The 25,807-nt window shown below is 36.5% G+C and overlaps 1 protein-coding gene and 1 long non-coding RNA gene across 3 annotated transcripts in view; both read right to left on the reverse strand.

Annotated features, from left to right (window-relative positions):
- LOC106086275 (bifunctional 3'-phosphoadenosine 5'-phosphosulfate synthase) overlaps positions 1-25,807 on the reverse strand; it is a 102,242-nt gene that overhangs the window by 38,063 nt on the left and 38,372 nt on the right. Inside the window, exon 1 of one of the 2 annotated variants that reach the window (XM_013250877.2) lies at positions 21,255-21,985. The exons of the other annotated variant lie outside the window; for it this stretch is intronic. Coding sequence (XP_013106331.1) covers positions 21,255-21,368 — 114 coding nt within the window. The 5' untranslated portion in view covers positions 21,369-21,985. Of the gene's footprint in view, positions 1-21,254; positions 21,986-25,807 lie in introns of those variants that run through there. 2 annotated transcript variants of the gene reach the window in all.
- Positions 20,771-21,247, reverse strand: LOC106086276 (uncharacterized). Its single transcript, XR_001221111.2, has 2 exons — positions 20,982-21,247; positions 20,771-20,918 (listed from the first exon to the last, which is right to left on the reverse strand). It is a non-coding gene; the product is annotated as an uncharacterized LOC106086276 (long non-coding RNA).

The following is a 25,807-nucleotide window of genomic DNA, read 5'->3' on the forward strand; positions in this document are numbered from 1 at the left end:
GGACCTAATGTTTTAGGCCATATTTGTAATCTACTGCCTAATACTTTTCATTTGGGTCCCATATTGACATGAACTTCGAATATGTCTGTTTAGAGGAGTTTTGAGGTTGGGGATGCCCGCTGGGTACTTGGAACCAAATTTTAATTCGTTTTCTGGTCTCCAATGCCTTTCATTTGATACCCTTTCGGATATGGGTGGCGTTTTTGGGGTAAGAGGGAGAGTCCGCCTCCACCCGATATCTAAAAATTATATATTGGGTTGCCCAAAAAGTAATTGCTGATTTTTCATATAGTCGGCGTTGACAAATTTTTTCACAGCTTGTGACTCTGTAATTGCATTCTTTCTTCTGTCAGTTATCAGCTGTTACTTTTAGCTTGCTTTAGAAAAAAAGTGTAAAAAAAGTATATTTGATTAAAGTTCATTCTAAGTTTTATTAAAAATGCATTTACTTTCTTTTAAAAAATCCGCAATTACTTTTTGGGCAACCCAATAGATTATATAAAATTATATAAATTATATGTTTCCTTCCAGACAAACGTACACAATCTGTGAAAATTTTAAGAAAATCGGTTCAGCCATGTATCATATATAGTAATAATGGGTCTAATGGCGTTTTTGATCTTCGATCTGATTTTGTATGCCAAATTCGAAATCGACTCCCGAATAGCCTTCATTTGAGTCCCATATTGAAATTAATAATTGGGGGAAGTTTTGGGGTTGGGGAGGCCCGATGGGTACTTAGACTCAAATTTTAATACCATATTCGTATTCTACTCTCCAATACCTTTGTCCCGATCGATTTACTTTTGATTTTGGGTTGTGTTTTTGGCATAAGGGGAGCGTCTGTCCCTCTTCCGATACCGGCAAATTATATAGTCTATGTTTCCTTCCAGACTAACCTACACAATAAGCGAAAATTTCGAGAAAATCGGTTCTGCCGTTTTACACTCTAAACGGAACAAACAAACCGAGTCCCATATATCCGTGGTTGGCTAATATGCTCATTTTGGGCGTTTTTGTGGGGTGGGTTGACCCCCTATACTTCGACATGAATTTGTATGTCAGATTCGTCATCTACTCCAGCATACTTTTCATTTAATAGCCATATTGTTCTTATCGGTCCATTTTTGATTTTGGCTGGTGTTTTTGGGGTAACGGTGGAGGGTCCGCCTTCCGTTCTCAATAAATTATAAAGTCATTCCTACTTCCTGACCATATACGTAATCTACTGCCTAATACCTTTCATTTGAATCCCATATTGTCATGATCGTCAAATAAACCTATATTAAGGGGTTTTGGGGCTGGGGCTGAGGCTGAGGCAGCCCCCAGGTACTTGGACCCAACTTTTAATATGAAATTCTCTAATCTTGAATACCTTTCATTTGAATCCCATATTGTCCCGATCGATCCACTTTTATTTTTAGGTAGTACTTTTGGGGTAAGGGGGAGGGTCTGCCCCCTCCTGATATCAAAAAATTATATAGCCTATGTTTCCTTCCAGACCAACCTACACAATCTGTGAAAATTTGAAGGTAATCGGTTCAGCCGTTTTTGAGTCTATACGGAACAAACAAATAAACCGACAAACAAACAAATTGAAAATTGCATCTATCCAGGACAACGAAGTTCGGAATAAATTGCCAGTGCAGGGTTATAAAGAACATCTGTCGTCAGGATTGCCATGATATGTTTTTCACAAATAAGTGTGGCCACCCTCAGAAGTTCTCTATTGTGAATGGCAAAATAAAATTAAAACCAATTATTTATGAAATTGCTTGCACAAATCTTAATACATTTTATTTGACTTCTATGCCCACACATGTTTGGCAAATTTTATTTGTAAATTTTACAACTATATTCACTTTTTTCTTCATATTGTTTAGACAGGTTGGCAGACTTGCCCTTTAAACTTTTTGCGTTTTATTTTTGCCCCTCAAGGTTTGTTCATCCAGTACTGAAATAAAACACAGCAAAAATGTCTTTTTGTTTTTGTTTTTACCCAAAAATGGAATCACATATGCTATGAAAACGTAAAAAAACTTTTCATGTTGTATTTTTATAGCAAGAGAATTGAGCCCCAGGCTTATGTGAAACATCTGTCGTCAGGATTGTCATGATATGTTTCTCACAAAAAAGTGTGGCCACCCGCACAAATTCTCTATTGTGAATGGCAAAATAATAAAATTAAAACCACCGCCATCCGCAGAAATCCTCTATTGTGAATGGCAAAATAAAATTAAAACCAATTATTTATAAATTTGCGTGCACAAATCTTAATAAATTTTATTTGACTTCTATGCCCACACATGTTTGGCAAATTTTATTTGTAAATTTTACAACTATATTCACTTTTTTCCTTATATTGTTTAGACGGCTTTGCAAATGGCGTTACCACCTCAAGGCAAACAAACATGGCAAACTTGCACTGGATACTTTTTTGAGTTTTATTTTTGCCCTTCACGGCTTGTCCGTCCATGCATCCAGTACTAAAATAACTCAGCAGCCTTTAAAGAAATGAACGCCTAAAGTGGATTTCCAACTGATATACACAAAAAATATAACTTTTAGAATATTTTCGGGGCAAAAAAATCTGTTTTATAGGGGAAGTACTATTTTTATAGTAACTGTGCAACATTTGCCTTGACCATTGAACGTTTGTGCTGAATTTATCAGGTTTTGGTGTTAAAGTCTCCTCGGTTATGATAAAACTTTTATGAACTTCGCCTGTGTTAAACGATGGCTCTTTTACTCAAAACCCAACGATGGCTCTTTTTTTTATACCCACCACCATAGAATGGGGTATATTCATTCAGTCATTCTGTTTGTAACACATTGAAATATCCATTTCCGACCCTACAAAGTGTATAAATTTCGGATCGTTGTAAAATTCTAAGATGATTTAACGATGTCCGTGTGTCCGTCACTTGTACAGTCTTTCAAAATTGAGATATTAAGTTGAAATTTTGCACAGACTTGTATTTCCTCTAAATGCAAGTTAAGTGCTTGAATGAACCATAACGGAATATATTTGGATATAGCTGCCATATAGATCGATCTGGCGATTGAGGGCCTTAAACCTATAACAGGCGCATTTATTACCCGATTTCGCTGAGTTTATTAGGCCCGCCGATATTCGATTCAATAATAGTCCAGATTGGAACATATTTGGATATAGCTGCCATATAGACCGATTTGCCGATTTAGCGGTTTAGGCCAATAACAGGTGCATTTATTACCCGACTTCACTGACATTTAGAACAGTGAGTTTTTTAAGACTCCCAACATTTATCCCGAATATGGTCCAGATCGGGCTATATTTAGAGATAGCTGCCATAGACACCCATCCTCAGCTTTAAGGTCTAAAGGCCATAAAGGCGCATTTATTCCCAGATTTTGCTGAAATTTGAAACAGTGAACTGCTTTAAGACTCCCGACATCCAACCCAAATATGGTCCAGATTGGATAAATATAGCTGTCATATAGATCGATCATCCGAATTAGGGCTTTATCACATGAACGACGCACTTATTACCCGAACTGTAACTTGTATATAGAGCTGTTCGAACTGTTACTTGTTTAGAGCTTCTCAGTACCTGAACCAAATATGATTAAGATCGGATTATTTGGATATTAATATGGATTTAGTAGTGTTATAATAAATTTTGATAATAAATATATTCTTGGTGGTGGAAATCAAAAGATCGGCACGGCCGAACTTAATGCGTTTTAAGTGTTTTCATTGGGTAAAGCTAGTATGCGGATTCAAACTAGGAAAGTGAAATTTGTTCACATTTTACTTTAAGCCTAGTACAGACTTAGTGATGAAAAAAATGCGAACACATTCCGCTGAAGTGGTACTGAGTTCTTTTGAGCGAAATACCAGCGACATACCGCTGCGCCAATTCAAATTTTGCTTCAATTAATTACAAATGTAATTAAATGCTCACAAACTGAGTCCAAGCAACTCTGTTTCATCACAGTTGCTTTTGTTGTGTGGCTTTGTTTGACCTATGTCCTTGTTATGTCGACCAATAGAATGCAGCATATTTCGCCAACAATTAATAAGCAATTTGCGTGTGAATGAAGTTAGTACTGGGGTTTGGGTGAAACAAGTAAAAGCGTTTGGCAAACCACCACCATGGATTCTGCTAAAAATTTATACAAAATAAATTTAATTGAAGGGCATAATTTTATTCTACATACCAAACTTCTGTCAAACAAGCAAAAATTAAAACTTTTAGGAACCGAAAAAACACATTTGCATGCGTTTGAACTAATTGTCGAAGCACTTTTGCCACTCTTATTGAGGTGTCTCCAAAACATACATTCTGAACGCATCAACATCGGACAATAACTGAGCCTTTTATGGGCCCAAAATCTTAAATCGAGAGATCGGTCTATATATGGCAGCTAAAGGGTGATTTTTTTGAGGTTAGGATTTTCATGCATTAGTATTTGACAGATCACGTGGGATTTCAGACATGGTGTCAAAGAGAAAGATGCTCAGTATGCTTTGACATTTCATCATGAATAGACTTACTAACGAGCAACGCTTGCAAATCATTGAATTTTATTACCAAAATCAGTGTTCGGTTCGAAATGTGTTCATTCACCGTAACGTTGCGTCCAACAGCATCTTTGAAAAAATACGGTCCAATGATTCCACCAGCGTACAAACCACACCAAACAGTGCATTTTTCGGGATGCATGGGCAGTTCTTGAACGGCTTCTGGTTGCTCTTCACTCCAAATGCGGCAATTTTGCTTATTTACGTAGCCATTCAACCAGAAATGAGCCTCATCGCTGAACAAAATTTGTCAAAATTTGAACACATTTCGAACCGAACACTGATTTTGGTAATAAAATTCAATGATTTGCAAGCGTTGCTCGTTAGTTAGTCTATTCATGATGAAATGTCAAAGCATACTGAGCATCTTTCTCTTTGACACCATGTCTGAAATCCCACGTGATCTGTCAAATACTAATGCATGAAAATCCTAACCTCAAAAAAATCACCCTTTATATCCAAATCGGGACCAAATTGAAGAAGGATGTTGAAGGGCCTAGCAAATTTTGGCAAAATCGGACAATAAATGAGCCTTTTATGGACCAGAGATCGGTCTATACGGCAGCTATATCCAAATCTGGACCGATCTGAGCCAAATTGAAGAGGGATGTCGAAGGGCCTAACACAACTCACTGTCCCAAATTTCGATGACTTCGGACAATAAATGCGCCTTTTATGGGCCCAAAACCTTAAATCGTTAAATCGGTCTATATGGCAGCTAAATGCAAATCTTGATCGATCTAGGCCAAATTGCAGAAATATGTGGAGGGGCTTAATTTAACTCACTGTCCCAAATTTCGGCGACATCGGACAATAAATGCGCCTTCTATGGGCCCAAAATCTTAAATCATGAGATCGGTCTATATGACAGCTTTATCTAAATCTGGGCCGTTCTGAGCCATATTGCGGAAGTATGTCGAGGGTTTCAACTTATCCCACTGTCCTAAATTTCGGCGACATCGGACAGTCAATGTAGCCAAGTGAGAAACATGTTAAATCCTTCGTATACCATAGACATACCTTATAATGCCGATGAATACTGCATTTCATTCTCGTTGGCTTAGTGAATCGCAGTTTGAAAAAGTTCACACCCATAGATCAGGCTTAGATATGTCTTTGCTAACAGAATTCGAAAAATCGATTGGTATATAAAAGTCAGTTATCCACAGTGCACGCAGCTTTGCATATGTCTGCCCGGCTACAGCATTAAGATGATTTGATCAAGATAAAGAACTGTTAAAAATCACACCTAAATTCTTAGCACTAGACACAATATCAATTTTCTGTTGATTTATAGTAATATCCAGGTTATGCAAACTAAATCTTTTATTTTTGTGAATAAAAATCACTTTCGATTTCTGAGGGTTCAGAAATAAACCATTTGCTGTAGCTCACTTATAGACACAGGACAGGTCCTCGTTGAGTATTGCAACGCGTTCACTAATATTATTAACAGAACGTCATCAGCATACATAAGAATTATATATCCCATTCCAATCAAAAATTTTGAAGTCGCAGCACGAAAACTTCTCCACTGTCTTTGATACAGTGAAATTGTAAGCCAGATAAATCAAATCATGTCTTGAGAAACAAGGGGCAGATATTTGGTCATGACGCGAAATATTAGAAGTATTATTCACAAAGAACATATACGATGGCAAGTCAGGACTATACGGCGGATAACTCATCAAATCGATGTTTTGAGTGCTCAAAAATGCAGTTGCTTCGTATTTTTGGAGCATTTCTTTCGACTAATCGATACAAGGCTCATGCCTAAGGTTGTCTCAATCTCACGATAGGTCACATGACGATCTTCCAATATCAGTTGGCGCACAGCATCAATGGTTTTTGGAACAACAACTGATTTTGGACGACCTTAACGAAATTTGTCTAGGAGTGAACTATGACCTCGGTTGAATTCACCATACCATCGATAGACAATGGTCCTTGATGGAGCTTCATCGCCAATAATGGAATTAATTTCATCGATGCACTGTTGTTGAGTTAATCGACGTCGAAAGCTGTAAAAAATAATCGCACGATTCCATTTTTGGCCGAGATGAATCTTTGAAGTTACTGTAAACAACACAAATAACGCTCGTATGTCAAAACGTTCTGAGTAAGTATAAGCTCAAAAATGTCAAGCTTTACGATAGAGCTGTCAGTTGGCAGATTGCAACACAAAGATTGTACAATCCCGAAATATGAAAGACAACCCTGGTATTACTAGTTCGTGTCATTTTTTGTTGTTTTTGTGTGATGGTTCTTAACTATGATGCACACACACAACTAAAACTCGTTGACAGAAAGTGCACTTCGCGAGAAAAAAATTGTACTCAACTGTTTGCTGTACACTACCTGCGTTAATATGTCTTGCGTACACTCAAGCGCATGTGCTTTCGTTGCTGTCTCAACAACGGCTGAAGCAAAGAGCATAAGAATGGAACATGGATTGTACACGCCTCAAAAACGGCTGAACCGATTACCTTCAAATTTTCACATATTGTGTAGGCTGGTCTGGAAGGAAACATAGGCTATATAAAATTTTTGATATCGGGAGCGGGCAGACCCTCCTACTTACCACAAAAGTACTACCCAAAAATAAAAGTGGACCGATCGGGATAATATGGGATTCAAATGAAGGTATTCAAGAGTAGAGTACGAATTTAAAAATAAAAGTTGAGTCCATGAACCTGGGAGGCCGCCCCAGCCCCAAACCCCCTTAAAATAGGATTATTTGACGATCATGGCAATATGGGTCTCAAATGAAAGGTATTCGTAGATTACCAACATGGACAGGAAGTAGGAATAGTTTTTACAATTATTATATTATATTATTGTTTTATTATTATACCCTCCAACGTTACCCCAAAAACACCACCCAAAATCAAAAGTGGACCGATAAGGTCAATATGGTTATCAAATGAAAAATATGCGGGAGTAGATAATGAATCTGACATACAAATTCATGTCGAAGTATAGGGGGTCACCCCACCCCCACAAAAACGCCCAAAAAGCCAATCACGGATATATGTATGGGACTCGGTTTGTTTGTTCCGTATGGACTGAAAAACGGCAGAACCGATTTTCTCGAAATTTTCGCTTATTATGTAGGTTGGTCTGGAAGGAAAGATAGGCTATATAATTTTTCGGAATCGGAAGGGGACGGACCCTCCCCCTTATACCAAAAACACAACCCAAAATAAAAAGTGGACCGATCGGGACAATATAGATATCAAATGAAAGGTATTGCAGAGAATACGAAATGGGATTGAAATTTGAGGCTAAGTACCCATCGAGTCGCCCCAACTCAAAACTCCCCCAAACAGACATATTGGACGTTCATTTCAATATGGGACTCAAATGAAAGGTATTCGGGAGTAGATTACAAATCTAGCATACAAAATCAGATCGAAGTATAGGGGGTCACGCCAACCCTCAAAAACGCCATTATGACTATATGATACTTGGCTGAACCGATTTTCTTAAATTTTTCATTGATTGTGTACGTTTGTCTGGAAGGAAACATAGGCTATATATTTTTTAGACAACGGGTGGAGGCGGACCCTTCCCCTAACCCCAAAAACGCCATCCATATCCGAAATTGGTCCAATGGGCACAATAAGGGTATCAAATGAAAGGTATTGGAGACCAGAAAGCGAATTTGGGTCCAAATACCCAGCGGGCCCCCCAACCCCAAAACTCCTCTAAGCAGATATATTTGAAGCTTATGTCAATATGGGAAAAGTATTAGGCAGTAGATTACAAATATGGCATAAAACATTAGGTCCAAGTAATGGGAGGTCGCCCACCCCCAAATGGGCATATTAGCCGATCAAGGCTATATGGGACTCTAATGAAAGAGAGTAGAGAGTAGATTAAATTTGCGTTCAAGTCTAAGTGGCGCTTTTCCTCCTAAAGATGCGTCAAATACCCATTATGACATTATGGGACTCAAATGAAATTTATTTGAGAGTAGAAAACGAATTTGACATCTAATTTTGAAGCCAAGTGTGTTAGGGTACGCCCGAAAGCACCCCCTAAACTGAACTTCATTTCAGTTGGGAATAAAGAACGAATTTCATATCCATATAGTATGAGTCGAAATGTCTGAGGTGTTATCTCTACCCTAATGAGAACATTACCTTAAGGAAGAACATTACCACCAGGAATCGAGAAGAGGCAAATTCTCACACATCAATGAGTGCTTTCCGATTTAAGTTTAAACTCAATGATAAGGGAACTTTTTTATAGCCGAGTCCGAACGGCGTCCCGCAGTGCGACTCCTCTCTGGGAAAATGTTTTGAAAAGATCTTGCATGGCATTGTACCTCGCAAATAAGAGGGGATAACACCCCTTTGTCCGATTTTCTCGGCGGGATTCGAACGCGTTCAGCGTCATAGGCTACAATGGCAGGAATTCGAGATCCGTATTCAGGGCGAAGTGTCCCCACCCTAAAAAGATATTAGAGAGTTAAAGAAGGCGCAGCGGAGCGGGCCCGGTTCGGTAACGGTAATCACTATTTCGATGTGTTACAAACAGAAAAGGGAGTACAGATGTGTGATCACTTAATTATAGCCATTTTAGAATACGTATATGATACAAATGTAACTACGTTTTGATTAGATTTTGTATTATGTTATGAACGAGTATTGTATTTTGGATTAATACAATAATACTTATACTTATTAAACACTCCTTTTTGATATTGGTAGAATTATATAATGAGTAAACTGTGAACTGTCACATGATTACGCCTTAACCAGCTGATCATTCACCCCTCATTTATTGGTGATGTTTATCTTTGTTCTGGGCACAGCTTCTATAAACAGAGGCCAAGAACATATGTCAGTAACATATTTACCCACATTCGAAGAAAAAACATTTCGTATGCACACAGTATGTATAAGATAAACTTCGACATGTGGAAACCAAGGGTTCAACTGTAGATAGTTTTAAGTTAGAATGATGGAAAGTTACGACATTTATGAAGATGTTTTGTAAATGGTTTAGGTTTCTCGAAATAACTATGCAGAAATGTTATATATTTTATACAAACTTCTTTACTCACTCATATTTGCTATAGCATAGGTTTTAAACAAGGGTTTAAATTATTCACATTTTATTAAAAAGAAAGTCTTAAATGACATAGAAAATGCCTATTTTAAGACCCAGCTATTAGAACAGTAGAATATAAATATATCGTGGGCTTAATGCTATCTTCTTCCATACGCCCATTTTGAGTTAGGTTTTTATTATGTTAAGACAAGCCCTTTCAGAATTTCCAAGAAAATTTCACGTACTCGTATCGTGTTTAATTTTCGCCAGATATGCCATATTTCAATGCATCTTGCAAACTTCAAGTGCGTTTGGAACCAGATAGCATTACACTGACGATATGTTGCCCTTATAATGATCAAACTATATGTCCTAAATAGGTCATAGATAAAACTATGTAAAAAAGTTAAGTATTTGGTTTCATGTTGTTGAAGATTTTTTTTGCAAACCACTTATTCAGATAAACTTTATAACCATGATAATAGATATAAATCCCTATAATAAGGGCGATAAAATTTTTAGATGCTTTTTTATAGAAGTTGTGCACAAAACTACAATTTTCTTTAGCGTTGATGCTCAATTCACACATATTCTTATTCTCTTGGCTTTAGTCGTTATTAAGACAGCAAAGAATGAACATACGCTTGAGTACACTCATAATTTCTCTATTTTCAATCTAAAATTAATGTTTTATTTGGATTCAACGTTAGACAAGAAAGAAAAAGTTATGTAATTTTCTTATTATTATGTCATTCATTCTACCAAAGAATTTAATTTTTAGTCATAGAGACTATAAAAGAATTTTAAAGGGAGTAAATCACACAAACAATCTCATTTTTATTTTGTGCATCTCTGTTTTATTGATGAAGATACTGTTTTGAAGAATTGAAGAATCCGAAATTTACTAACTTAGTGATGGAACATGTATTAACCGAATCTCTTTCTCATCACTTTTTTTTTGTTACTTTCTTCTTGCCAGCACGGTCCCAGAAAGTCAAGATCGACCATTACTAACATTTTGGAATTAACATGCAGCCAGAGAAATCATTGATTGGAATTCGATTATAAGAACAAAAAGTTAATAATGTCATAACAATTTCAATTGTTTGAACCACGGTTTGGTTATTTTCATAGTTCAGTAGGTATTATATTGTGTATTGTTGACCTATTTTGGTTAAAATTTCGTGGATAGTTCGGCTTGAGGTCATGTACAATTATTAAAAAACAGATGTCGGTGTTTTTTTATTATTATTAATTGTTTTATTTTACATTTTCCAATATTTCGATTACCGCCAGTAATCTTCATCAGGGAATGGATAACTAAAAAGATTATAGTAACATAAAACAGAATTAAGCAAAAGCACAGAAACAAAATATGAATTTGATTAAAATTTAACATTTGAAAACAGAAATAACATTTTAAAACAAGTGAACTTATTTCTTATACCACACAAGAATGACTGAAGCTTATTGTCTATTGCTTATATTAGTCTATTGCGTATATTTTTGTATTAAGTTTCTATATATTGGTGCACAGTGGTCTGTATCCGTTTTGTAGTTCATACGTTCGTCAGTTGGGGTGTTAATTATGTGCAGCATTTCTAATGTGTATCTTCTTTTGTAGTTAGGTTCTTGGGCTATTATTGTGACGTCCTTGAAATTTGGTACATGTCCTCGAGTTGCACAGTGGGCTGTGAGTGCAGTCTTCTGTTCTAAAGGCTTATCCTTTGCCTAATCCTTTGCGATTTATGAGCGGAAACCCTTGTCTTCAGCTTTGTTTTTTTAGTGCCAATATATGCCATTGGTTTTTCCACGTTCGATTTTTTCTCTTTCCTTATCCTGGCTTTGGTCTTGCTAAATAGGTGGTTGACGGTATTGCCGCTTTTTAGTGCCAGTTGGTATGAGTCTTTGTTTCTAAATGTTGGAATTACCAAATCTCTCCGAAAAGCCTGAAATATATGTTGTCCTTTTATAAATTCTTGGTGCAAGTTCCTTCGTATCCTTGTCCTTGTCCTTTTTATTCTTCACGTGTTTTATTAGATCCGTTACCGTTTTTCTTGGGAAATAATTTTGCTCTAGTATGTTTCGAATTCTCTTCTCATTTTCGATGTGGAAGGATTTGTCGTTTATTTTGAAAAACCTATCGATAAAATTTGTGGCAGTGTTGATTTTTATCCTCCTTGGATGCTTTGAATAGAAGTTAATGAGCCTTCCCGATGCTGTTTCTTTTTGGCACCAATCGAGCTTTAATCTGTTGCCTTTCCTATGGACTATTGTGTCAAGGTAGTATAGCATGCCATTTGTTTCGCATTCCGTTGTAAATTGGATCTGTTTATTGAATGAATTCAATATTCGGAGTGTGTTTTCTACTTCATTCTTGTCGATTATGCAAAATATGTCATCTACATATTTGGTCAAAAATCGCGGTTTGCTCGTCCATTATTATGTCTTATGTTGCTCGTCCATTATTATGTCTGCTACAATCGGCGATAATGGAGACCCCATTGGCATGCCCTTTTTCTGTTCATCAGTAGCTATCTTAACCATGATATAATAAATAGGGTTAAAAGAAGATGCTACTTGCATTAATTATTTCCATAAAAATCGATTAATTTTGCTTCTGCCAATTGTATCAACAACATTTTATATTCTGCAGTACCACTAAAGAGTTAGCACAACACCCTTACGGTCCTTTTGCTAATTACCCTACCGGTAGTTGTGCTAATTGCCATACCGGAGTTCCACTAACCTTTTATCGGTAGTTGTGCTGACTATCCTTCCGGCAGTTTGTACTGCATATAAAATCGTCACATACCAGTAAAGAAATCGGGAACCGAGGTTCGAAAAAATTGGTTGACGCAACAAATCTGTTTTCTGGGTGTGTCTGGCCAATGATGCTTCCTGATATCGCAGATAGACTAATGCTGTGATCTACACTGACTTCAATAAAGCTTTTGACAAAGTTAATCACACTTTCTTGTTGATGAAACTTTGATTTGTGTGGTTTCAGTAATTCGTTGCTAAAGTTGTTGAGTTCGTATTTAACTGATCGTACACAAAGTGTCAAATTTGGTATGGCTATTTCGAAACCGATCATTGTTTTCTTGGGAGTTCCCCAAGGCAACCATCTCGGTCCGATCTTCTTCTGTATCTTTGCCCACTTCTAAGAGGTATTCTAGCGAATTAATGTTTGCAGATGATGTGAAAATCTTCAGATCCCCCAGTGATCCGTATGAACAATGCTATATCCAGTCTGACCTGGACTATAAACCTGTTGAAATTGAATATTTCCAAATGTAAAGTAATGCGTTTTTCAAGAGGAAGTCCTTTTGATACCACTTATTTTGTAAGAAGTAATAAGCTTGAGGTTGTTGATTTGTTTACGAATCCGGGTATGCTTATAGATCAACGCTTGGGCTTTCGTCAACATATCTCGTTGACAGTCAGTAAAGCCTATGTTGCTCTCGGTTACATAAAACAATGGGGCAAAGAAATTGACGATTCTTCACTAACGAAAGGTTTATATACTTCGGTAGTGTGTTGCAACCTTGAATATGGTTCCATAGTTTGGGATCCCTACTACACGCTTTATTTCAATCAGATTGAATGTGTTCAGAAGCAGTTTCATTTGTTTTCCTTTCGTGGGCGAGTGGGGGTGAGCCTTATAAAACTACCTTCACTAGGAAGTCTTAGAATAATAATGGGAGAGAAGATTCCGAATTTCTTCTTAGTAGAATTTCTTTAAATGTCCCTAATAGACCTAGCAAATATTTAAAAAATTTTAAGTATAACATATTTAGGAACTAATTTCTCAAATGATGATTCTTTCGTCGTTTATGCTATCTCTCATATGAATAACTGCAGTCCGAATAAACTTTAAGGTAAAGTTAAAGGTTAATGGTAAAGGTCCGAACGGCGTGCCGCATAACGACACCACTTGGTAGAGAAGTTTTAAAATGCAGGATACCTTGCAAATGTAGCCAGCGTTTATGCTATCAGTTTAAAAAATTTTATTGTAGTATCTATAGACTTAATAAAAAAAGACTATTCAAAAAATTGCAATTAGTACCAAAATTGGTACTAAATATGGCATGTAAATGCAAATTTACCCATGAACATTCCATTAAGGAACAACGGGAATACTTCTCTCATATAAAAGAGTTGTACGCTCAATGATAAGGGTCCTCCTTTTTATTGTCGATTTCGAACAGCTTGCGGCAGAGTGACACCACTTCTTAGAGAAGTTTATGTGGCCGATTATAAAACGTCAATGGCTCATAAGTGTCGCTGGCCTAGAAGGGGTTACCACCACTGACAATTTTTTCTGATGTTATCGCCGGTAGTTGAACCCAGGCGTTCAGCGTCAGAGGCGGACATGCCAACCTCTGAGTTATGGTGGGCCCTAGTTTAGGCTAGGTTAAAAAGAGGTTGCGGATATTAATCCGGCCCATGCCACTATGGACATACCCCTAAGCCAGTAATCGGCTTGTTGTGCGCTCTAAATACTAAAAGGTAACCTCGAAAAAGAAAATCTAAGTTAAGAAAACCGTACTGCATACAAAATCCTGAATTGTTTTCCATAATACGCCTCTTAGTAGGTTTATGACTGGTATTGTGTCCCCACCTAAGTACCGGTTGGCCGCTAAAGCCTAGCGGTGACATAAGAAATGCTCCAACGTCCCATCACACATGCCCTACATATGCTATCACTTGCCGCACCGATTTTGCTTAAGTGAGCTCGCAGTCCTATGTGCCCTGTTATGATACCGAAAGCTGTACTGACGTCTTTCTTACTTCTTTTAATAGCCTCGTCTTCTCACGATCCGGATCTCTCCCATAGGATTTTCCTATGGGGGAGATCCGGATCGTAGCCCACGCCCTTAACTCGGACTGTGTTGACCCGAAAGGCTTCGGGTTTATCAAGTTTATTGACGGCAGTTCTCTGCCAAATCGTCTGCTTTTTCATTCCCCCTCACTCCGTTATGGCCGGCATCGAGACGATGCAATGGCCAGCAGTGATTAATTTGGAGAATTGTACTTAGTTTTAAATGTGTGCGATTTACCAAAAATAGAAATATAAAAATATTCTCCCATTAATAATTATTTTTTTTTAAACAGGATGTCCATTATCATGAGTAATGGTCAGAATGGTCACATTTAGTTTGATTACAGGCAGCCTTCACTTGTCGTCGGCATGTCTGCTGCTTTGGCTAATCTAAAATTGATAAAAAAAAAACAAGTAAAAGCGTGCTAAGTTCGGCCGGCCCGAATCTAATATACCCTCCACCATGGATCGCATTTGTCGAGTTCTTTTCCCGGTATCTCTTTTTAGGCAAACATTTGACAAAACGAAAAGAATTACTATATTATTGAGAATATAATATCAAGTTATCGTAAAAGTCGTTGTGTAAAATCTCAGCCAATTCGAATAAAAATTGCGCCCTTAAGGGGCTCAAGAAGTAAAATAGGGACTTTTATATGGGAGCTCTATCAGGCTAAAGACCGATTCAGACCATAATTGAAACGTATGTTGAAGTTCATGAGAGAAGTCGTTGTACAATTTCTGCCAAATCGGATAATAATTGCGACCTCTAGATGTCAAGAACCCAGATCGGCTTATATTGCAGCTATATCAGGTTATGGACCAATTAGAACCATATTTGGCACAGTTGTTGGAATTCATAACAAAACACTTCTTGCGAAATTTCAGCCAAATCAGATAAGAATTGCGCTCTCTAGTGCCTCAAGAATCAAGATTCAAGATCGGTTTATATGGGAGCTATATAAGGCTATGGACTGATTTAAACCACACTTAGCATCTAGTTGTTGGAAGTCATAACAAAACACCTTATGCAAAATCGCAGCCAAATCCGATAAGAATTGCGCCCTGTAGAGGCTGAAGAATTCAAGTCCCCAGATCAGTTTATATGACAGCTATATCAGGTTATGGACCGATTTGAACCACACTTAATACAGTTGTAAGAAATCGTAACAAAACAAGAATATATATACTTTATGTGGTCTCAGAGGAATATTTCGAGGAGTAACAAACAGAATGACGAAATTAGTATACCCCCATCCTATGGTGGAGGGTATAATAAAATGTTAATCTACAAGTTGTTTAGAAATCGTCTCCTTAAACGACTTGCATGAATGGTCATAAATAAATTTTTTATACACAATGTTTCTTAGTGTTTCATTTTTCAAGTGAAGTTGTAAATTTTTTAGCGCTAAGGTCTTAGCAACAACGCAACCTAGATTTCTCTTTGCCAATTTGTAAGGTTGTTTTCTTGTCATAATGTAAACATACATTTTGTTATAATTAATAGTTTAAAAAAACACTTTAGTGTACTATTATCTGCTTTTGCTATTTGTTTTTATTATGACAGCACAGTGAGTTGTTTTGCTGATTTTACTGACAATCTCATTTTTTATTTGGCACCCAGCAAAAGACTGCAATTATGGGTTAATCATTTAAAAGAATAATTTATTGCCTTTTAGTACACCTAAAAAAACATTGGAAATGAAACTTTTTAACCCAATAACGCCGAACACAGGAGCTCCTTCTATTATAGGGTGGGGGTATACATACTAGAGCTGACAAAATAGCGATGGCACTATCGATATTTAATTCTTTGTCTGAATATCGATTGTAATTTCCTATCGATACTATGACAAAATTAGTCTTTTTTTGCAAAATTTAACAAATATAAGTGATCCGACACTGAATGTATCCTTTAAGATACATTGCGCCTATAGACGGTGCAATTTCTCCGTTTAGGCTAAACTTTTGTACAATGATTTCTCTCACGGCTTTATTCAATTTGGATTTTTATACCCATCTCCATAGGATAGGGAGTACATTCATTTAGTCATTCCGTTAGCAACACATCAAAATATCCATTTCCGACTCTACAAAGTATATATTCGCATATAGCTTTTATATAGACCGATCTGCCGATAAAGGGTCTTGAGCCCATAAAAGCTGCATTTATAACCCCATTTCGCAGAGATGTTAAACAGTGAGTTCTTTTAAGCCTTCCGTCATCACACCAAGATATGGTCTAGATGGGACAATACTTTGATATAGTTGCCATATAGACCGATCTGCCGATTTAGGGTCTTAAGCCCATAAAAGTCAAAATTATTATCCAATTTCGCTGAAATTTAAAATTGTGAGTTGATTAAAGCCTCCCGATATCCGAATCAAATATGGTTCAGGTCGGTCTTTATTCAGATATAGCTGCCATATAGACCGATCTGCAGATTAAGGGCTTGAGGCCATAAAAGCTGCATTTATTACCTGATTTCGCTGACACAGTGACTTGTATTAAGCCTCCCGATCAGATTATATTTCGGTAGATATAGGTGCCATATAGACAGATATTCCAATTTAAGATCTTAATCCCATAAAAAGAGAATTAGTTGCCTGATTTCGCTGAAACTGTGACTGGTATAAGAGTTCTCGGGACCTGAATGAAATACGATTCAGACCAGCCCCTATTTGCATATTACTATGGATATGGAAGGCCACCGTAGCGCAGAGGTTAGCATGCCCGCCTATGACGCTGAACGCCTGGGTTTCGAATCCTAATGCTGGCAACATTTGTGAGGTACTATGCCATGTAAATCTCTCTCCAAAGAGGTGTCGCACTGCGGCACGCCGTTCGGACTCGGCTATAAAAAGGAGGCCTCTTATCATTGAGCTTAAACTTGAATCGGACTGCACTCATTGATATGTGAGATCTTTGCCCCTGTTCCTTAGTGGAATGTTCATGGACAAAATATGCATTTTGCATGGATATGGAAGCGGAGTGGTGAAAGGTGTATGCATCACATGTACGCATAACCATCATTCATAGCTGAAAAATCAAAATCATTTGATTTTTTCGATGAATGTCGTCTATCGATTACCGTTTATAAAGAAATGTGTAATCATTAATTGACAGATATTGAAAAACACGTTCTGTGCCAAATAAAGTTATAAAAGGAACATTTATAGTAAAGTATGAAAAATTAAATAAAATCAAAGAAAAGAGAAAAGAAAATCGATGTACCGTTTTTGGCAAAAGCTAAAATCAACACGTACACACGATGAGTATGATCATGATGTGCCGTCTAAATGGGCCATTAGAAATATCGAATATACCGATTATCGATAGTTTGCCAGCTCTAGGGTATATTTATCTAGTCATTACGTTAGCAACACCTCCAAATATTGATCTGGGATTCATAAAGCATATATATTTTTGATCGCCCTGAGATTCTGAGTCTATCTTGTCATGTCCGTCCGTCGCGGAAATTACGATAATGGTCGAACTGGAGAAGCTAGCTTCTTGAAATTTTTGCACACATTCTTATGCAATCCATCGATATGACTTCTTTAACTCCTAGGGTGCTCTATTCTTACCCGATTTAACTGAAAATTTGTACAGAGATTTCTACTATGAACGCCAATATTTGTGCTAAGTATGGTCTGAATAGGTTCATAACCTGATGTAACTCCCATATAAGCCGATCTCCCGAATGTACTTCATGAGCCCCCAGTTTGCGAAATTCCGATCTATTTCCATATATTGCTCTATTTTTGAGTATTTTTCTACCAATTCTACGTTTATGGTTAAAATCAAGTAACATGACATATCAAATTAGCGTATATGCAATCGATAACCGACCAAAAGGCCTCTAAGCAATCAAAGGCTAGATTCTTCAAACTGTAAATTTGTAAAATTTGTAAAAATAAAAGTTTTTGCTTGCTTTTTTTAGTAAACATATGACTGTTGTTTTAGAAAAAATAGCGTATTGTATTTTTTACTGATAGAATGTGCTCTTTCAACATCTACTATGCTCACTCGAACTCTAGTCAACAGATTATCCTCGTTGTCCAGTGGCACTAGATACCTCAATCCCATGTCGTAGGACTATATGAATCCTAGTACACCTGACACGCGGCAAATGTTTTTTCCAGCAGTGCCCAACCCCCAAATAAAGAAAACCGATTAGATAGATTGGCTTCAAAGAATACACTTATCTCCGATTCATGATATCACCTGCCCGAAAAAAATTTATTGCAGAGAAAAATGTTTTGATATCATAAACGTAGCGGCCATTTGTTTTATAACAGCTGATCGAAGAGTGCAGGAAAACACACTAAAGAGCGTGATGTGATTTGTCAGGCAAATCTTATTGACTCTAGAATATAGAAAATAATTCAGAGAAGCTGCAATGAAGTGTTGCCATTTTTTGATATCATAAACGTAGCGGCCATTTGTTTTATAACAGCTGATCGAAGAGTGCAGGAAAACACACTTAAGAGCGTGATGTGATTTGTCAGGCAAATCTTATTGACTCTAGAATATAGAAAATAATTCAGAGAAGCTGCAATGAAGTGTTGCCAAGTTCACACTGGTATATCTGTCAAACCAAAAATGACAGCTAAATGATATTTGTGTTCTTGACAGCTCATTATATTATTTACAAACCAATAAAAGCATTTGCTTCTGAGTTTATTTAGAAAGTAAATTATTCGTAATGGAGTTCGAGCGTAATAATGTGATTGCGTTATATGCAAATTTACTCACGAATATTCCACATATCAAAGAGTGCAGTCCGATTCAAGTTTATACTGCGACACCTCTTTGGATTTAAACGAAGTTTGTAGAATGTCTTCCATTAGCAGAATTTCAGATAAGTTAAAGGATTTGTAATTATAAAAATTATAAGTGCAATTAGTTAAATTGTAAAAATTTTATTGTATGTTTTGAATTGTGACATTTTTGGCATACATTTGTATTTCAATTCAGCGGAGTGAAGTGTGTTTAAATGTCCTTAACATCATAAAGTTCAAGTGATTTTTTTCAATAAACCGATTTTTCCAACTAAAAGGTGTTCAATTAGCGGATTCGAATGTATATCTAAATATGGTGCTTTTTTGCCTCATTCTACAACTTAACTTGCATATAGACAAAATACGAATCTGTGCCAAATTTTAGCTCAACATAACATTTTTTTAAAAGCTGTAGAGTGATTACAACAGAAGGACATCGCTAAAAAGTCTTAGAATTATAAGACGATCCCGAATATATACTTTGTAGGTTCGGAAATAGATAGTTCGATGTATTGCAAATGGCATGACTTAATAAATAAAGTTTGAAATTTTGCACAAATACTTCTTATTAGCGCAGGTCGGTTGGGATTGTAAATGGTCCAAGTCGGTCCATGTTTTGGTAAAGCTGCCATATAAACCGATATCGGATCTTGACATCTTGAGCCTCTAAAGGGCGCAATTCTTATCCGATTTAGCTGAAATTTTGCACCTAGTGTTCTATTTTCACTTCCAACAACTGCGCCAAATGTGGTTCAAATCGGTTTATAGCCTGATATAGCTCCCATATAATCCAATCATAGATTTTGATTTCGTGAGCCTCTAGAGGGCGCAATTATTATCCGATTGGACTGAAATTTTGCATGAGGTGGTATGGTGGTTTTACTACCAACAAAAGTGCCAAGTATGGCCCAAATAGGTTCACAACCGATCTCTCTGAACCGATGGTCTGAATCGATTCATAACCAGATCTCTAAATTTTATTTAAACAGATCTCTAAATTTTATATCTTGAGCCACTATAGGGCGCAATTCTTTTCAGATTTGCCATATAAAGCGACCTATACCAGGTTATGAACCGATTTGAACCATATTTCACACAAGGGTTGAAAGTGATTCCAAAACACCACGTGCAAAATTACAGCCAAATCGGATAACAATTGCGTCTTCTAAAAGCTCAAGAATTCAAAACGTTTATATGGCAGCTACAATATATAAGGTTATGGACCGATTTGAATCATGCTTAGCACAGTTGTTGGAAGTGATATCAAAACAATACGTTCAAAATTTCAGTCAAATCGGACAAGAATTGCGCCCTCTAGAGGTTCAATAAGTCAAGACCCAAGATCGGTTTATATGGCAGCTATATCAAAACATGGACCGATTTTGCCCATTTACAATCCCAACCAACCTACAGTAATAAAAACTAATTGTGCAAAATTTCAAGCAGCTAGCTTTACTCCTTCAAAAGTTAGCGTGCTTTCGATAGACAGACGGACGGACGGACGGACATGGCTAGTTCGACTTAAAATGCCACAACGGTCAAGAATATATATACTTTATGGGGTCTTAGGGGCACATTTTAAGGTGTTACAAACAGATTGACGAAATTAGTTTACTAATTTTATTAAAAATATTTTCACACAGCAAAAGCGGTCATTTGAATTGGTAACCCTTTGTTTCAGCCACCCTGTGGAAAAAAAAATATTTTTATTTGGAAGAATTTTCTAAAAAAAAAAATATTAAAACTTACATAAAATCAACTTTTTTCTTAATGCAACATGGTACACTTGTTGTCACTGTGGACAATTTCCTGTTTACAAGCAAGCTTACGTTAACGTTTAAAAACGACTCTTACATAGACATGACTTATATAACCCATGTAAATGTTTGGCTTACTTTTACAAGTTTTTCTTATCATTGCAATACAGATATCAACTAGTTCAAAACCACATAGAGATGTCTGTTACATTTCTCAACAAATTAGTTACAAACCATGACAGTCATAGTCAAAACCAAATCTTACCGTGTCTAGGCATTTATCATGATCATGGTGGCATTTGCCATTGGTTTCCTCTGTATTGTTGTTGTTATTATGAATATTTATATTATTCAAAAGAAGCGAGCGTTTTGCAAACATTCTGTTTTCAATGACGTCTTATGTATGCAGCCGTTTAGGGAAAAAGATTGACGTAAAGAATTAACTCTAACTCACTTTTTAACACTTTTTTCTTTTTTTTTTAAACAAATATGTATTGTCAATAATTATTAAAAACCATCAAACAATACTAAAGTTAACACATGTGAGAGCTGCAATGCCACCGCAACAAGCGAAAACGCCAAATAAACTGTATGCGAGGCAACAATAACAAGAGAAAACTTTCACAAAAATCTCAACTAAAATTAAAGAGTAGTTGTCTGCCAGGCAAGCGGTTACAATCAACTTGTTGTTCAGGCCAGAGCGGCACAGCTAATAGCCGCTGCCGTGGTTGTTGTTGCGGTTGTATTGGTGGTCTTGTGAAATGATATTTCTTGTTTGTTTATATTTATTTTTGGGATTTGGTAGTTTTTATTAAAGTGTTTTTCTTGAGCTTCCCTTTCTTCTTCAAACTTAACACAATGGGTTTACTTCCGCACACAATCTATAACCCGTTAACTGTCACTAAAGCGTCGCGTGCCGAGCAAAAGAGAGAACGTTGATTGCAGTGCGATATTTCGTACATTACTAGTGTCGTGTACAATAGAGACTGCAGCTTAAATTGAAATTGTGAATCAAATCGTTTATGAATTGTCGACGTTGCCGTCATCGTCGTTGATTTTTTGCAATAGTGAGGAGTAAGTGATATGGCATACTATAAACCAGTGTACGGCCCTAGCCCACATGCCGTCGGCGTGATCGTGAAAGTTTTGTTCTGAAGAATAGAGTTGCCGTATTTGAGTAGTTTTGTTTTTTAACTTTTGCCAATGACTCTTAATCTTTCCAAAGAATTTGTGTACCCTTTACCATAGGCATCAGCGAAGGCGCATTAAAAGTCAAATCGGAAGATCGGTATATATGGGCGAGCTTCCTCAGGCCCTCTAGGATCTACTTCTGGAGATCGGGTTCTTTCATATTATATACTAATTTGGACGATACTTTCATTGAAAGATTCGAGCCAAAGATAACGAACTTAATTTGAGGGTGCCCAATTTTTTAAGGAAATAATTTTGTTAATGAAAGAATGTTTATCTTAAATGTTAGTTTAATATATGCTTACTTTTGAATCTTCTTATAAAAGACAAAAATCTCTTCAGGAAGGTCAAAAGATCGTTGTTAGTAAAAATTGACTGATCCAATTGCTTAAATTATGCACCCCGATGGTGTAGCAAGGCAAGGACAATCAGTACTTGGGTACCAAACGCATTCTTATATTATGGCCTGGATTGCCGTGGTGTTACAAATACAGCTGCAAGTTGCAATGCATCAAGCGATGGAGAAGCATCTGCAGAAAAATAGATAGGAAAATGCAAAATTTACCATTAACATCCCATGAAGGAACTGGGGCAAACTTCTCACATATCAATGAGTGCTGTCCGATTCAAGTTTGAGAGGCTTTTTTTCTTTAGCCGAGTCCGAAAGGCGTGTCAAATTTTTTACATGACTGCCATACCAAAAAATAGAGTACCTCATAAATGTCGCCAGCATTAGGAGGGGACAATCAGTGCTGAAAAAATTTTTTTTGATCTTCTCGCCACGATTCGAACCCACGCGTTCAACGTCATAGGCAGACATGCTAACCTCTGCGCTACGGTGGCCTCCAGGAGAAACGTTTATTCCGCAGGAAGAATACAGAAATGGGAATATATGAGCAACGCCAAATTTGTCTTACCATCCCTATGTAGCAATTGGAATTTGGATTATTCGTTATCAATTCAATTTATCAAAACCGTTTGGAATAAGAATCCAAATAAAGCACTAAAAACGTCAATAAAAAAAAAATCTAGGATCCTCATTTAGAAGCTGTCGTGAGTCATACAATTAAATTATCTCGCATAATCATCTATGTATATCCATTTAATTAGGTTAACAGGCCAGCCCTTAAAAAAGAGAACAGCTTTAGCTAGTCTTGAAATAACTGCGGCCACGGCGAAACTGCCTCAATTTTGGGCGTTGTCCTGGGGCATTGTGTATCCACGCAGAGATGCAATTCGTTACCAGAGGGATTACGCAATCGAATAAAAAGTACGAGTACATTGTCTCAGCATTGCCCCAGGAGGTTGTGATTGGTACGAAGGCATAAAGCGCATTTTGATAGAGTGTCACACCATTAGTGGGCAATCCCATGGCAGCCGGTTGTACGTACCGGGTTGACCCGATGGAGTACTTCATCGGCAAGGGCTGCCGCCTCAGTGTACAATACACTGCTACAACAACAACAACAACCATTAGTGGGAACAAAAGGCTAGACTAAATTTTGTCTAACACGGAAACTGGTGATGGCAAAGCTTCAGAGTTTTTATATCCTTATCACTTTTTGCTGGGACAAACTTTAGTACTGATATTTTATTGAAACTTTGGATTAGGAAACTACAAAAAAAAAATTTAGCATCGCTAGTTAATGCATTTAGCAGACAATCTATGGGATGTGTTGCAGGAAGACAATGAAATTGCAAGTGTTAAAGAATCAACAGTGTCAGATTCAACCACAGATAATTTGGGAAGAATTGTTGGCACTTTAGCTCAAACCACGAATAATCTATCCGAAGGATTTAAAAGCCTTTCTCTTTGAAGTTAATGCAATGAGAAGACATTGCGAGGAGTCTAGACGGCAACCGCATAGTATCGAATCTGAGCAAGATATCGTTTCAGGAGTAGAGGATGGCTTTGCAAATTCCATTATAGGCTTGGGAAAAATTCACGGAAATGTGAGCAGCCATGTCATTTTGAATCTCAACAGAATCAAAAAAAACCAATAAATCCCATTGTCGAGGCGACAGACAATGGGCAATCATATTTAGTAACTTGTCGCCTATTTATATATGATAAGTAGAGAGCGGATACATATATTTTCTGGAGCATCGGAAAAAAAAAATTTGAAAACAGAGAAATTCATTTTAACAACTGTAGGTTTAGAAAACTCGAAGAAATTTTTGCATATTTTATGGAAACTGCATATATTGCATATGTTTGGATATTTTGAATATTTTGCACACCTTTGGCATATTTTGCATATTTGGTGCATATTTGTTGACTAATCGATTTAAGCTTATTTTTGTATGTACCCTTATAATAACACAAAAATACGAATCTGGTGGTAAGTTTGGGGTCGAGCTATTGGTTGAACAGCCCAACCCAAAAGGACTTTCGTAGATTGGGACAATATCTGATTCAAATGTAAGGTATTTGGACACGTGTCATCTAGACGAACGATCTTTTTCGGCATATAAAACGGTATACTTTGACAAACGTAGAAATTTGACTGCAGATCATATTGAAACCATTTAAGTAATATATTGTAATACTAACTAAAGAAATGAAATATCGTTATTAAATATATATATTAAAACTCCAAAAAAAAAGAAAAAACCAAAACAAAAAAAAACTTTTAAGCAATTAAAATACATGAAAAATGTTTTCTTTATTTTGGTATTTCCTCTGTACAAAAATTGAAATCCTATTTTCATTAGTTCCTATTTCCTCTATATATCTAAAATGTTATTCAAACCTACGAATATTTAATAAATATCGTTATTAAAAATATGTATGAATATTTAAGAACAAATAACTTGTTAACAATTAAAAGACATGGTTTAAAAAAAAAATTTTATTTAAGTATTTCTTCCGTACAAATATTCAAATCTAAATTACTTTCATTCCTATAAACTTTATATATGTATATTATAAAAATGAATTCAAATATACGAATATTACAATGTATTTAAAGAAACGGCTTCTTTTTTTTGCATAATCCCGATACATTGAATATGCGGAAGGCAAATTTTTAAGAATCTGATCAACTTAAATAATAAGATTAGTCTATATGGGAGCTATACTAAGATATAGACCGATCTGAACCATATTTGGCACACATATCAAAGAACTAAACACAACTCGTTGTGCCAAATTTCAGCCAAACCGGGTAATAAATATGGCTTTTATGGGTTTAAAACCTTAAATAGGGAAATCGGTCTATATGGGAGCTATGCTAAGATGTAGACCGATTTGAACCATATTCGGCACAAATATCAAAGATCTAAACACAACTCGTTGTGCCAAATTTCAGTCAAACCGGGATAATAAATGTGGCTTTTATAGGCCTAAGACCCTAAATCGGGAGACCGATACAAATTTGGACCTAGTAGATACTTAGAATACAATTAGAGGAAAGTGGGTTTAAAGAGGACATTTATACCCACAAAAGTACTTAGAACCCAAACCATTAAATCGTAAATTTTGTATATTTTTTGCATATATCAGATATGACGTCAAAATTCGTTTTCTTACACCAAAATAATAAACAAAAAAAAGTGCATATATATCCGCTCTCTAATGATAAGTCTAGCAAATTAAACTTTTTAAAAGATAGTTGTGCAGATATC

This window comes from Stomoxys calcitrans, chromosome 1 (assembly GCF_963082655.1).
Source record: "Stomoxys calcitrans chromosome 1, idStoCalc2.1, whole genome shotgun sequence".
NCBI classification, from domain to species: Eukaryota; Metazoa; Arthropoda; class Insecta; order Diptera; family Muscidae; genus Stomoxys; species Stomoxys calcitrans.